This window comes from Maylandia zebra, linkage group LG12 (genome assembly GCF_041146795.1).
Source record: "Maylandia zebra isolate NMK-2024a linkage group LG12, Mzebra_GT3a, whole genome shotgun sequence".
Lineage (NCBI taxonomy): Eukaryota > Metazoa > Chordata > Actinopteri > Cichliformes > Cichlidae > Maylandia > Maylandia zebra.
This window is the reverse complement of record NC_135178.1, coordinates 8204209-8219026: the sequence shown is the minus strand read 5'-3', so window position 1 is coordinate 8219026 and position 14818 is coordinate 8204209. Positions and strand designations below refer to the sequence as shown.

Sequence of the window (14818 nt, the reverse complement as noted above, 5' to 3'; positions counted from 1 at the left end):
CATCTTACTAGTGACTTGGACAAGATGACAAACAGAATCTCATGCTTAAGATGCTGTCTGGTCTTCATGAGTTTCATTGTATATATACATGCATGTAGGGTTAGTATGGTTAATGCATTTTCTGTTTGTGTGTGTTTTATGTACCTCTCACATCATGTTTTCATTATTCTCATCACTGTTTAAACAACACACATCTCTGTCTTTCTTTTTTTTTAAACTATCCTTCCTTAAAAACAGAAAGTAGCATTGCAGTTGCTTCAGGCTGAGAAACACCAAACACTCTTCATGTTATCATTCATATTTCATCAACACAACTATTTTATTTCTTTTGTCCACTGGGCAGGTGACCTGCAGAATCATGTCTGCCCCAGCTGGATACCGCTTCACTCACATACTTTCACACCTCTCTGTAACTCACACACACCAGGACGTCAGACACAATCACCTGCTTTTCGCCAAAACAAAAATATGATGCTGATGTTACAAAAGTCTCACACACATGAATCAGGATGCAGAAAAGCTGTTGCCCATATGAGGTGCGAAGAAGAAACTGAACTCACGGATAGCTGCATGCTCGAGATATAATGGCTAAATAAATGTTGGGTCTGTGTTTCCATATGCCCCGCTAGTTTAGAGACTTATTCCTCATGAAGAACACAAGACATAACAGAACATCTTCAACCGGTCTTTAACTCACTAACGAGGGAAGCCTTGGTCAGAACCAGGCGGTGGAGCATAATGCTCATCACCTGCCTCTAGCCCAAATCCTTCACATGGGATGTGCTTGTAATAAAACACTACAGCCTCCCCCCAGAACATCGAGAGGCTGGGGAGGGGGACAAAGGAATGCCTTGATCACAGAGTTTGAAACAATGTAGAGGTGGTAAGCATAAAAATGACAACATTTAACAATTCACTTTAACAGCAGCTGCGTACCAGTTTCATGATAAATTAAAGAACATTTAAGGAAAGACAGGTGGTGCATGAAGGCAGGATTTCATTAAAAGATATATTTGTAACATCAACTCCTGACTCTTGCAAACCAAAGGAGGTAACTTAAGCTGTGAAACAGGACCTATTATACATTATCTTGTTTCCTGTTAAATGTATGTATAAACTGGGAGAAACAAGTTGTTTCAGCTGCTGTTGCCTTCTTATCTGGCCATTCGTCTCCAGGCTCTAACACCAACAAGGCATTTTCACCCAGGGAGCTATTTCCTCTTTTTCAGACCAGTCTCTGTAAACTTTGGGATGATTTTGTGGAAAAGTCACAGTAGGTCAGCAGTTTCTGAAATATTCAGACCAGCTCGTCAGGCACCAACAACCATGCAGAGTCTAGAGTTATTTAAGTCACCTTTCTTCCCCAATCTGATGCTCAGTTTGAACTTCAGCAGGTTGACAGTTATAGCCATTACTTTGGCTGATGAGAAGTGGGCGATTGCATCTCTATGTCTGTACTCCTCAATCTCTGGTCCTCTACTAGAGGCCTGGGAGTTTGAGGCTACTGAGCAGCATCTTAGGTGTTCCTTGAGCTGCACTCTTATGGACTCTTATAACCTTTTTTTTTTTTTAAGGGAAATTATTTTAATTCACCAACAGTAGTAATGGGTTCACTTCAAGCCTCACTCTGGAACAATGCACAAATTGAGCACTACTTTGTCTGTTGATACAAATAAAGCTTTCGAGTCCATTCCAAGAACAGAGCTGCCAGCTTCAAACTCTTTAGGCAAGGACAGCACAAAGAATTGGTCTGAATAAGTGCATCCAAAAGGTACACTTATGTGACTCTGCACCCGCATGCCAGAGTCTAGGACTAAGTCAGATTACAAAATCCAGTTCTTTCACTTTTTGATCCAACAGGTACCAGGGCAGGTTAGTTATGCAGCATAAGATGAAGTTCTTGCTCCAAATCCTACTTCAAAGTGCAAGTTTCTGGAGTATTGACTGCTGTTGACTCTATGTATTATTCTAGGGCAGGGGTGTCAAACTCAAATACACAGTGGGCCAAAACTGGAACAAAGTCGTGGGCTAACATTAATATTTATTGAAAAAAAAAATCTTCCTCCAGATATAAGAATGAATATTTTCTTATGGACTCAAATACGTTTTGCTGGAAACCTGAATATGGAACAAGCAAAGCTTAATACTAAACAATATATATATTAGCTGTATAATACCAGTAGGCCAGCTCTAATAGTAATTTGGTATGGCTTCGCGGGCCAAATGTAATTAGGCTGCGGGCCAAATTTGGCCCGCGGGCCAGAGTTTGACACCTATGTTCTAGGGTCTAACCTACAATATAAAACACCTTGACACGACTGTTGTTGTGTTTTGGCTCTGTATAAATAAAATTTAATTGAACTGAAATTGAATTGTTGACTGATTGATAAAACATATGAGTTCAGCATATGGTATCACATCTTGTGCCTTGTCTTGACTAATTTGTGCTGGAGTGGCTGGGAGTCAGTTAGTCATACTTTAATCCTGGCTGCTCTACAGTTTTTCCATTTACCATGCAATACATGCCAATGTGTCTGCTTTTACAAATGCATTTACTTATTGACTTTATTTGAATAGATAAATATTTTTGTAATAATATAGAATATGTGTTTGTAGGTACTACGTGTGTGTGGTCATCCTCATATATTCATTTCCACTGCTGCTGATGGGTTGTGCTTACCTGGTGGTGGGACTGACACTCTGGGCCAGTGAGATCCCTGGGGACTCCTCTGACCGCTACAAGGAGCAGCTGACTGCCAAACGCAAGGTAACCTGCCTACTGGATTTCACCACTAATGTAATCAGAATATTTTTGTGCTCTGCAGCCCTGAGCAGGATGTGACTGATGTCTCCTCGTGTAATAAAAAAAATCATCATAGCATCACACACCTGAATCTGAGTTCTCAGTCCTTTCTTCTATCTTAGACTGTTTTTTTTTTCAGACCACTTTTTGCTAATTTAACCAACTGCAGTCTCTTAATCCACTCTTTTCACCATTAGCTCTTCTTCTTGCTCATTAGGTGTAGAAAACCACGACTCCTCCGCGGTAAATTCTTTTGTCACTTTGGTGAGCCACCGTCTTTAACAGCAAATATGAGATCACTTTCATTTCTCCAAAACCTGCTGAGCTAATTGCATTCTCAATAACTACACCCTCAGGAGTTCTTTGTGGTCAGTGCCAACTTCTGCTAAAGTTTAGCATGCTAGCAGTGCATATGCTAGAGTTGGCATTTTTTAAAATAGAGAGTGATTAATGTGTCAAATTATCATCTGTTTATTCTCTCTTAAATGCCAGTGAGCACTGTCTGTCTTGGCAGCGCTGACCGTGTCTCATGATCTATTATATTTTTATTTTGCCCCAGAAAGATTTCAAAGTAGCTCAGAATTTTCTGCACAAACAGATTTGTTGGCTCTGCTGGCCAATGTCTTGTTAAAATGACATTGGTGAATGCTGAGTTCTCAGTGGAAACAATCGATGCAGTGCAGTTTGTAATCTCATCATTAAGAGATAACAAATGAAGCCGGAAACTGACAATACCTGCTGTAACACTGTTGTGAGTACTGGTTTTCTGAGACATGTTTTACTGGCTCACTCTCTTATTTGGGGAACTGCTCTTGCTAATCATGGGGAGCCTCAATGGGGGTGTCTGTGTGGATTTCCTCTGGGTGTTAGACAGCATATTGAGTTCATCTATGACTCTATAAACTCAAAATTCTCAAAAGTTACTACACTGTGTAAAATATCGATAAAATCAGAATGTGGCGATTTGCTAATCGCAAAAACTCAAATTTAATTCACACTAGAACATATAAAATGTATTAAATGTGCAAGCTTTCAATGTCATAGGGCAGGGGTCAGCAACCTTTAACACCCAAAGAGCCATTTGGACCCGGTTTCCACGCAAAAGAAAACACTCGGAGCCGCAAATACTTTACTATACTACATCTAAAATGAAGATAACACTGTATATATTGTTTTTTACCTTTATGCTTTGTGTGAACAACTAAGGTGTGTTGCTTATGAAATCCATGAAGTGCTACAGAGAAAATTACATTTTATTTATGTAATTAACACATTTTGAACTCTTAAAGAAATATAACAAAAGGAAAGACACCCAGCTGAACTAAAATGATCCATGTAGCAAACAAAAACTGTTGTGAGCCGCCACCCTTATATCGCCTTTGGGCTTTTGGAGCCTTGACCTGACTTTTAAAAAATAATTGGAAAAAAAAAGCACTATGCTGCTGAAAAATGAAAAATAGATATTTGCAAAATTCTGCCTAAATATGTATTTTAATTGGTTAATGTGTGTGGCGAGGTGTGGTCTGCAACACCGCTGCAGGGGAGGCGGACGCACCTGAGCGGCAATCACGCCTCGCTGCCTTAACGTCTGTGCTCTCTCTGCTGTTGTGTTGGTATGTGTCGGGCTGTGAGCTGAAAAGCTACAGCCGGCTGTGTGCGTACAGCAACCGTGTGAAAAGTGGTCAGTAAAGAGATGCTGAAAAGCATGTTCATGGAAACATCGTCGGGTCTGCCGTGATATGTTTGCAATGGGACTTCTGCTCCTGAATCTCTGCGCACAGCGTCTGCAAATCGGGGCTGTACGAAGTCACTTTCATCTTTACGCAGGACTGTAAGCTGTCATCTGTGAGGCGTGAGTGGCGTTTGTTTTTAACATAGTTCACGGTGGAGAACAGCTGCTGACATAATGTGGATCCGAAGCTCCATAATTGGCCTACCTGGGGTTGAAAGTCTCGATAAATGCACGGCGTTTCGGCGGGTAAACCGGCTTTCGCGAGTGTGACGCTTATTTTGAGCGATGAAAAAAATAATAGAATATAATTTTATTTTTATATTTCAATATCACAATAATCTTCCAATTTAGAACTACAAGTTAAAAATGAACTAACATAAATAAAATACACTTCAGCTAAATGCTTCTAATTTATTTTCCCAAACCACGCAGAGCCGCACTATAAGGACTAAAGAGCTGCATGCGGCTCGGGAGCCGCAGGTTGCCGACCCCTGTCATAGGGACTTATGTACCCTCATACCATCAGAAATATAGGCTTTTGAATAGAGACCACGTCAGATGGTTCCTCTCACAGGCATTTTTCCAAAAATGAATGTTGAATTTTGATTCTTCTGTCCACAGACAAATTTTCTGCTCTATCTTAAATGAGCTTTGGCCCAAAGAACATCTATCAATTGGGAGGTTAATGGAATGATCTCTGGCTCCTCCATTCCTTTGTGTCATTGAACAAGAAAATGAACCCCAAGTTACTCATGATACATTCATCGTGAGTAACCTGGGGTTCCTTTTTAGATGAATGGATGATTTTTGCTGAAATCTTATTTTAATAATAATGACCTTAAGGCTCCTTAAGGATACCAATTTGTAATTGGTCTGACATTAATCTTTATCTGACTGAGAATCATGTTCACACTGGAGAAATCTACAAAACATAATTGCGTAATCATGTATTCAACAGGTGGTGAAGATGATGATTGTGGTGGTATGTACTTTTGCCATCTGCTGGCTGCCCTACCATGTCTACTTCCTGCTGCACCAGTTCTTCCCCGAAATGTTTGAGGAAACATACATCCAGCAGGTCTACCTTGGTATCATGTGGTTGGCCATGAGCTCTACCATGTACAACCCCATTATCTACTGCTGCTTAAATGACAGGTTAGTTAGCACCTCCAAACCATTATGCATGCAACTACTTCACCAACAGGGCATCTTATTAGTTCCACATCTGTGGTCATGAAGTCATTTGAGCGCCTAGTTCTCTCCCATCTCAAGACCCTCACGGCCCCCCTCCTGGATCCCCTACAGTTTGCATATAGAGCCAACAGGTCTGTAGACGACGCCATTAACATGGCCCTACACTTCATCCTTCAGCATCTGGACTCCCCAGGAACCTACGCCAGGATCCTGTTTGTGGACTTCAGCTCTGCCTTCAACACCATCCTTCCAGACCATCTCCGAGGCAAGCTTTACCAGATGAATGTGCCTGATCCCATCTGCCGGTGGATCACTGACTTCCTGACGGACAGGAAGCAGCATGTGAGGCTGGGAAAGAATGTCTCAGACTCCCGGACCATCAGCACCGGCTCCCCTCAGGGCTGTGTTCTTTCTCCTCTGCTCTTCTCCCTGTACACCAACTGCTGCACCTCCACCCACCAGTCTGTCAAGCTAATCAAGTTTGCAGATGACACCACCGTTATTGGACTCATCTCGGACGGGGATGAGTCTGCCTACAGGAGAGAGGTTGAACGTCTGGTGTCCTGGTGCAGCCACAACAACCTGGTGCTGAATGCCCAGAAGACAGTGGAGATTATTGTGGACTTCAGGAAGCACACAGCCCCACTCCCCCCCATCATCCTGACTGACACCCCCATCACCTCTGTGGACTCATTCCGCTTCCTGGGTACCACCATCACCCAGGACCTGAAGTGGGAGCACACCATCACCTCCGTCATCAAGAAAGCCCAGCAGAGGATGTACTTCCTGAGGCAGCTGAAGAAATTCAACCTGCCAACACGGACGATGATGCAATTCTACACTGCTATCATCGAGTCCATCGTCACCTCCTCCATCACCGTGTGGTACGCTGGAGCCACTATCAGGGACAAACAGAGACTGCAGCGTGTTGTGCGCTCTGCTGAGAAGGTGATTGGCTGCAGACTCCCATCTCTGCAGGACCTGTACACCTCCAGGACATTGCGGCGTGCAGCTCGGATCTCAGCTGACCCTTCTCACCCTGGACACAGTCTGTTTGACCTGCTCCCCTCAGGCAGGAGGCTCCGGTCCATTCGCACCAGAACCTCTCGCCATAAGAACAGTTTCTTCCCCTCTGCTGTTGGACACATGAACAATAACCATATGACTGTCCCCGCCACTATCACATGACCCTACGCTGTGTCACTGCATCATTCCATGTTTGGCACTGATCACCACCTGCACTCATGTATATATCTTTCTATGTAGCACTTTTAATTCTTATTCTTATTTTTATATTTTTATGACACTATGTTTGCACTGAAGCACCGCAGCAATTTCCTAATGTTTTTAAACCTGCTCAACATTTGGCAATAAACCCCTTTCTGATTCTCTGATTCTGATTTAGTCACTGGTGGTTTTTGTCTCCCTGAGCTCATATGCATAACCAATGTGAGTGTTTTTTTATCAGTCTCTTTCTTATCGCTCGCTCTCAGCGACAGACATGTTGCCTTTCCCTTCATTCTTCTCTCTCTGTCTTGGCTTCACATTTGGTTGTGTTTGTCTACTGAAGATGTTTCATGTCAGGCTTTTCTCATCTAAATTGCAAAATACTTCCATCGTGTCTTCTGTCAGTGTTTTGATTTATTTTTAGTCTTTTTTGTAACACCTGCAAATGTGTTAATGAACAGTAACATTTGGACGTTCACTGCGCATGTGTGTTAAACTGTTACAGTTTTACATCTGCTGTTAGCTTCATGCCCGAAGTGCCATTGACAGATGATCTTTTGTTTGTACACACACATGATGTTCTAGTGTCTTTGGCATACAATTGCACCACAGATATAATGTTAATAACTCAGATTTACAGTTTCCTTTACATTTAAAATATCTAGAGCATATGGGTTTCATGGATGGATGTTATTGTTGTACTGTAGTTTACCAGTAAGAAGATGAGGAAAAAATGAACCAGCTGTGTCCTTTAAACCTGCATTAAATGACTTTTTGTTTACTTGGAGGCTGTACAACAAGCTACACAAATTTCATTATAAAGTTGGAATGAGTAATGTGTCACCGTTCTGTTTACACAACCAGAATCCACAGAGAGCTTCATTAGCTTCTATTTAGAGCTGTTTCTCAGTCCATCTGACCAATTTAGGTCTAATATTCACTCTCTAACCAACTCCTGTGTGGAAATATCTCTTTAGCTGCTAAATGCTTCACTGAGTTTTTACTGGGGCTTCACAGAGAGGTAACGTTGAATAGTTACAACACCAGTTTGACTCTGAGTGTCTCAGTTATAACACCACCCTGCTTACTGTGCTGCCACTGCCTGGCACTGTACTCCTGGCTTCATCCACACACAGGGATCAAACAAAACCAGGCCATTTGCAAACAGTTAGCTGAAGATGAAAAAACTCTGCAGAGCTAAACTGGTGATAGTTTTGTATGTTTGTCATCTTCTTTTGTAACTTTCCCAAGTTGTCACTCCTGGTCAGACATTAAAACAAAATAGCAGATAATAGATTTCAGGGTTTTGATTTGTTATTTTTTTCACATTAACATGTTTTAGATTATTAAACAAATTTTAATATTAGGCAGAGATCACCAGAGTAAAGAATGCAGTTTGTAAATGATGATTTTATTTATGAGGGGATGATAGATGTCAATAAGGGAAAGGGGGCTATCCAGGTTTGAACCCAGGGTTCTCTTGGGGTGAAGCAACAGTGTAAACCTCTGAGTCATCGTGCAGCCAAATCACAGGAGAACAGATTTATTTGTGTATTTCCTCCACAGGTTTCGAGCTGGTTTTAAACAAGCATTCCACTGCTGCCCCTGCGTCCCTCAAGGCTCCTATGAAGGCCTCGAACTCAAGTCCACCCGCTATCTTCAGACCCAGACAAGTGTTTACAAGGCCAGCAGGATGGAGACCACCGTGTCTACTATTCTACAGGTTGGGGACGATGTAGAGCAGCCCAAGGTGAAAGTTATAGGAGGCCCAGGGCCTGGCGGGGCTGTGGTTGAGGCCAGACCACACAGCTCCTCCCTGGACCTCACCTCAAATGGTTCATCATCCTGGAGTGTCTCCAAAACAGTATCAGAGATGTCGAGTTTCTACTCCAGTAGCAACCTGGAGGAATAGACTTCAAGTGCAGGCAGCATTTTGCTGGACAGCAGGAAAAGAATGTAAGTTGAGCGATCACGTTGCTGCTTTTGCCTGCATGTGTTTATGAAAAGTACAGCAGGAATATGTGAGTTTGTCTGCTGGTGAATGTGAGTTTTTAATGAACACATTTCCATTTCCATTTTGCTGGAATGCAATGCTGGGAAATATTGTCCCTGTTCACAGAACTGTAGTTTCACTTAGTTATCCAATTCAGAGCTAATGGTCAGCTGGCATTCGTAGGATTTGTCAGGTGCCAGAATGGCTCGAGCTTCAACAACAAGAGCACATGTCAGTTTCAAAAAGCTAAACTGAAGCCGACGCTAGCGCCTCCATTGCTCACAGCTTCTGCATGTCACCCCAGTCATCTCAGGTTCACACATGCTCGATCACGCAGGCTGTGTGACTTCTCACAGTCTATTTTAGAGTGAAGCTGTCACACGATGCCAATACACTGCTGTAAAAACGGCGGCTTCTCCTTTTAACAGAGGGGTTTTCTCCGAAGAGACAAAGTTTTGAAAAAAGTGAAGGCAACCTGTTTTACACAGGAGTTCTCTAACAGACACTGAAACACAGGCAGATGTGGGATTTTAGTTCAAAGGGTCTCCCACAAGGGGAGATAAAAACTGTAAACAACAAAGGAAAATCTACTCTGAACTTGCCAGCTCTGTCTCACTGAGCAGGACTTCATGAGCAGTTCAACATGCAGAGCAAGCGCCTGTCTGATTGAAGAAGTGCTCAAAAGATCCTCTGCAGGTGTTGCTGAAAAGTTCTGGCAATCAGCATAAACACCAGCAGTGTAGGACTCCCCCGTCATCAGGCTACGCATTCACTTCAGCAGCTGGCAGCACCATTTCTGAAAAACAGAGGCGCTTCAGATGCTAAAGAGGCTGCTGTTTCAAGAGAAGGCAAACATTTAGCTAAAAACCCCACATGCCCAATATGAACCCTTAAATGATGTGAGCCCACCATTAAATCTGTTCAACACAATCTGGAAAAGAAATGATCGAGTGTTCTGCAGAACCAGTACATTATTTTAGTCTGTTTAACATGCTCCTCCTCCATCAGATACATAACGATTCATTGGTGAACTGAAAGACAGGCACTGCTTTCAGAGTGTAAAACATTTTTTAAAAAACTTTTTTGTAGCTGGCACCAACATAAAATGATCTTTTCAAGCAATTGTTCACCTTAAAATCAGATTTATTGGGCTTTCAGTTCTGGACATTCCCTGGGGTAATCCAGCAAACCACTTTAGTTTCACTTTGTCTGTTATGGTCTTTTATTTTCTTGTATTTCTATGTTAGCTTTATCGTTTTCTCCCTACACTGTTTTGGGCTGAATCTGGTACATTATATGGGTAGGCTCCATTGTTAAGATGGGCGAAGTGAACTTTAACTTCCTTTGCATGAGGTGTCACTGGACAGTTGTTTCAAATACTGTTTAAGCTGTCAGTCCAAAATGTAATCCAGCTACAACAGGACACAAGTTAGTATCAGGTTTAAAGTTCTTTGCAGACTTTTTGTCCTTGGATGTGCAGCTTGTTACCTGTGGCTCTTTAATGTGCAGTGATGTGCCTTGCTGCTTTTCATAATGTCTGAAACAAAACAAAAAGACACACACACTAAACAAAACCCAAAAAGACATAAAAACAAAATTTTCCTTTTCGATAAAGCATATAGTTAGGGCTCGATCAGGTACATTACGTGGGTTTTGCACATTCAATCACCTTCTCCACTCACTATGTGTTTATACATCTCTCTGCATTTAATTATTAGTTATTATTCATCTCTGGCTCTCTTTGTCGTGTCTTCCCCCCTGACCTCTAATAATCGCGACAGACGGCCACTCTTCCAGGAGACAGATTCTGCTAGAGGTTTCTTCCTGTTAAAAGGTTTTTCCTTTTTCCTTCCAAATAATGGGAAGTGGTCAGGGTTTTCTTTTTTTCTTTTCTTTTCTTTTGTATTATTGTAGGGTCATTACCTTATAATAAAAAGCGCCTTGAGGGAACTGTTGTTGTGATGTGTCACTATATAAATAAAATTGAAATGAAAAGCCCACAGGGACAAACTGTCATTACCTCCTACAGTAGTAAACACTCAAATGTCTATAAACAACTGCTGTAATAACAAATTGCAGTGAGGTGCAAACCTATGGTGACACTGTTCTCACAGTAGAAAAACTGTAAATACTTTTAACAACTGTAATGAAATTTTAAGATGTTTTCTTGCTGCTATATCTGTGAAAGAGTTCACACTGCAGGATATTTGTATACAGATATTCTGCAGTGTGCTTAACAGCTAAATTCACAACAATTTACATATTTGCTGGATGCAGAGCGAACACACAGCCTCAGATACGCACATCCACAGCACTGCAGAGCTATCGCTTATCAGACAAGAACACACAAAGCAAGAAAGACTGAATCCATTTGAAGTATTTCAGTGATTTTTTTAAAAACTGAAAGTAAGTAAACCGTTATTGGCATTTTTTTTTTTACTTGCTTTGCACTGAGAATCAATTCACTGCTATCACATACTGAACACAGTATGCAGCAGCCCTTGGTTAAATATAGTTCCAAGATGGATATTGTTTTCAGTGTGTGCACACAACACGTGCACACATGACAAGAGAGTGATCACCTGCTGACACCCATCAATGATTTTCGTACAGACGCACATACCGCTCATATGCTCCCCCCTGATTGTTGGTCTATTCTCGGCACACAAGGCCTGTTGTTATAAATTCCAGTGTCAGCTGACATGAAAGTGAGAAGCAGTTGTGAAGCAACATAACTACATTAGATTCAATAAATTCTATCGCAATTTCAGTGCATTGTCTTGTTGACAGTGAACCATACAGCATTTAACATGGACACTGTGCACGAATAACAGAAGGTCACATTCAGTGCGGGGAGGGAAAATGAAAGGCAAATACCAGACGTGTCATCACCCGAGTTAACATTCCAATGTTTCACCGTGGCAATGCAGCTAGTAATAAACGCAACATAGCTAGACAGGTGCATCGGTTGAGTGATAAGACCATCAGAATAATAGCTTTGAGATTTCATATACACATACCGGACAGCCATGTTGAGTGACAGTCTAGTAAATCTACTCAAAAGAAAGAAAATTCAAAGAAGGATAGCTTTCCATTAAATTATCGTGCTTGTCCAGCCACTGGTGAGGTACTCACATTCACACCGACACGCCATTTAGAATCACCAGTTACCCTAACAAGGATAAATTTAGACTGTGGTGGTGGTGATGGGGTTCAACACAGGTGCAGGATGTATTATTCTTATTTTATAAAAGTACAATGGCAGGTGCTGTTGTACCATTCAAAGATGGTGCAATAATACAACCGACCGCCAGCACTGACAGCAGATATGTAACCAAGCAACAGAAACCAGGTGTGACCATATTCTGCACTGAATAGGAGGGTTAGGACGGAAGAAACCCAGGCTGCGGCCGCTAGCACTGCTAGGGTTAGCCAAACTAATCTGAGCCTGTGTGTGCTCAAGTCAAGTCAAAGTACATTTCAGTGACATTTGAAACACGATTTCACATTGTTCCTAAAATACAGACAAAATATTTGTTTGGCCAATTATTAACTTCCTAGATTTAAAATGTGCCCAGTTTCCTGTATTTTAGACTAGGCATCATTTCTCTCATTTAAATAACTGTTTATTTAGTTGCTAGGAACATTTCTACTGCTAACTGCTTCATCGTGCTGCCCAAAGATGGATCATCTCTAATACGTGAAAGAATTCATTATAAAACTTATACATTTACATGTCATTGTTACTCACAGCTTGCCATATACAGTGGCTTGCAAAAGTATTCGGCCCCCTCGAACTTTTCCACATTTTGTCACATTACAGCCACAAACATGAATCAATTTTATTGGAATTCCACGTGAAAGACCAATACAAAGTGGGGTACATGTGAGAAGTGGAACGAAAATCATACATGATTCCAAACATTTTTTACAAATAAATAACTGCAAAGTGGGGTGTGCATAATTATTCTGCCCCCTGAGTCTTTGTAGAACCACCTTTTGCTGCAATTACAGCTGCCAGTCTTTTAGGGTCTGTCTCTACCAGCTTTGCACATCTAGAGACTGAAATTCTTGCCCATTCTTCTTTGCAAAACAGCTCCAGCTCAGTCAGATTAGATGGACAGCGTTTGTGAACAGCAGTTTTCAGATCTTGCCACAGATTCTCGATTGGATTTAGATCTGGACTTTGACTGGGCCATTCGAACACATGGATATGTTTTGTTTTAAACCGTTCCATTGTTGCCCTGGCTTTATGTTTAGGGTCGTTGTCCTGCTGGAAGTTGAAGCTCCGCCCCAGTCTCAAGTCTTTTGCAGACTCCAAGAGGTTTTCTTCCAGGATTGCCCTGTATTTGGCTCCATCCATCTTCCCATCAACTCTGACCAGCTTCCCTGTCCCTGCTGAAGAGAAGCACCTGCTGAAGAGATGCTGCTGCCACCACCATATTTGACAGTGGGGATGGTGTGTTCAGAGTGATGTGCAGTGTTACTTTTCCACCACACATAGCGTTTTGCATTTTGGCCAAAAAGTTCCATTTTGGTCTCATCTGACCAGAGCACCTTCTTCCACATGTTTGCTGTGTCCCCCACATTGCTTGTGGCAAACTGCAAACAGGACTTGTGGTTTTTTGTTAACAATGGCTTTCTTCTTGCCACTCTTCCATAAAGGCCAACTTTGTGCAGTGCACGACTAATAGTTGTCCTATGGACAGATTCACCATGGGCCTCTTGGCTGCATTTCTGATCAGCGCTCTCCTTGTTCGGCCTGTGAGTTTAGGCGGACGGCCTTGTCTTGGTAGGTTTACAGTTGTGCCATACTCCTTCCATTTCTGAAGGATCGCTTGAACAGTGCTCCGTGGGATGTTCAAGGCTTGGGAAATCTTTTTGTAGCCTAAGCCTGCTTTAAATTTCTCAATAACTTTATCCCTGACCTGTCTGGTGTCTAAATCCAATCGAGAATCTGTGGCAAGATCTGAAAACTGCTGTTCACAAACGCTGTCCATCTAATCTGACTGAGCTGGAGCTGTTTTGCAAAGAAGAATGTGCAAGGATTTCAGTCTCTATATGTGCAAAGCTGGTAGAGACATACCCTAAAAGACTGGCAGCTGTAATTGCAGCAAAAGGTGGTTCTACAAAGTATTGACTTAGGGGGCTGAATAATTACGCACACCTCACTTTGCAGTTATTTATTTGTAGAAAATGTTTGGAATCATGTATGATTTTCGTTCCACTTCTCACGTGTACACCACTTTGTGTTGGTCTTTCACGTGGAATTCCAATAAAATTGATTCATGTTTGTGGCTGTAATGTGACAAAATGTGGAAAAGTTCAAGAGGGCCAAATACTTTATCAAGCCACTGTATTTACAGAATCAACACGGAGTGTCTACATCTGATCAGTACAGGCACAGTTATTTCTCACTAAAGAAAATGTCATGTGATAAACTTGCAATGTTTAGACTGAAAGAAATGTAAATCCAAATGATGACACGCTTGTATTATCATAGTCTTTTTCTTACGATATAAAGGGCTTTGAGGTGACTGTTAAAGGGATTTGGCACAATAGAAAAAAAAAATTCAATTGAATTTTAAGAAATAATGGCCAATTTTAGTCACCATGCCTAAATATCTGAAATATCTAAATATCTGTCTCAACATTATATCAGTTGACTAATTGGCCTCAGTCTGCCATGTCTGAGTGAAAAAGAACTGGAAATCACTCTGGAAATTGATATAACTACAATTTGCAGCTGCAAGTATTGTGTTTCTCTGTTGAGTCAACTAAAGTAACGAATTCATTTCATTTCAATTCAGTTCAGTTTTATTTATGTAGCAACCTCCGACAGCCATCTGCTGCATCTAGTTGGGGGGAG

The 14818-nt window shown here is 41.6% G+C and overlaps 1 protein-coding gene across 2 annotated transcripts in view; it reads left to right on the top strand.

Moving 5' to 3' along the window:
* The window catches only part of tacr1a (tachykinin receptor 1a), a 52832-nt gene extending 38865 nt beyond the window's left edge, over positions 1–13967 (top strand). For both annotated transcript variants that reach the window (XM_024804485.2, XM_076890648.1), the window contains 3 exons: positions 2617–2767; positions 5494–5690; positions 8523–13967. In XM_024804485.2, the coding sequence (XP_024660253.1) occupies positions 2617–2767; positions 5494–5690; positions 8523–8868 (694 nt within the window). In that variant the 3' untranslated portion in view covers positions 8869–13967. The remainder of the gene's footprint in view (positions 1–2616; positions 2768–5493; positions 5691–8522) is intronic.
* The last annotated feature ends 851 nt before the right edge of the window (positions 13968–14818 follow it).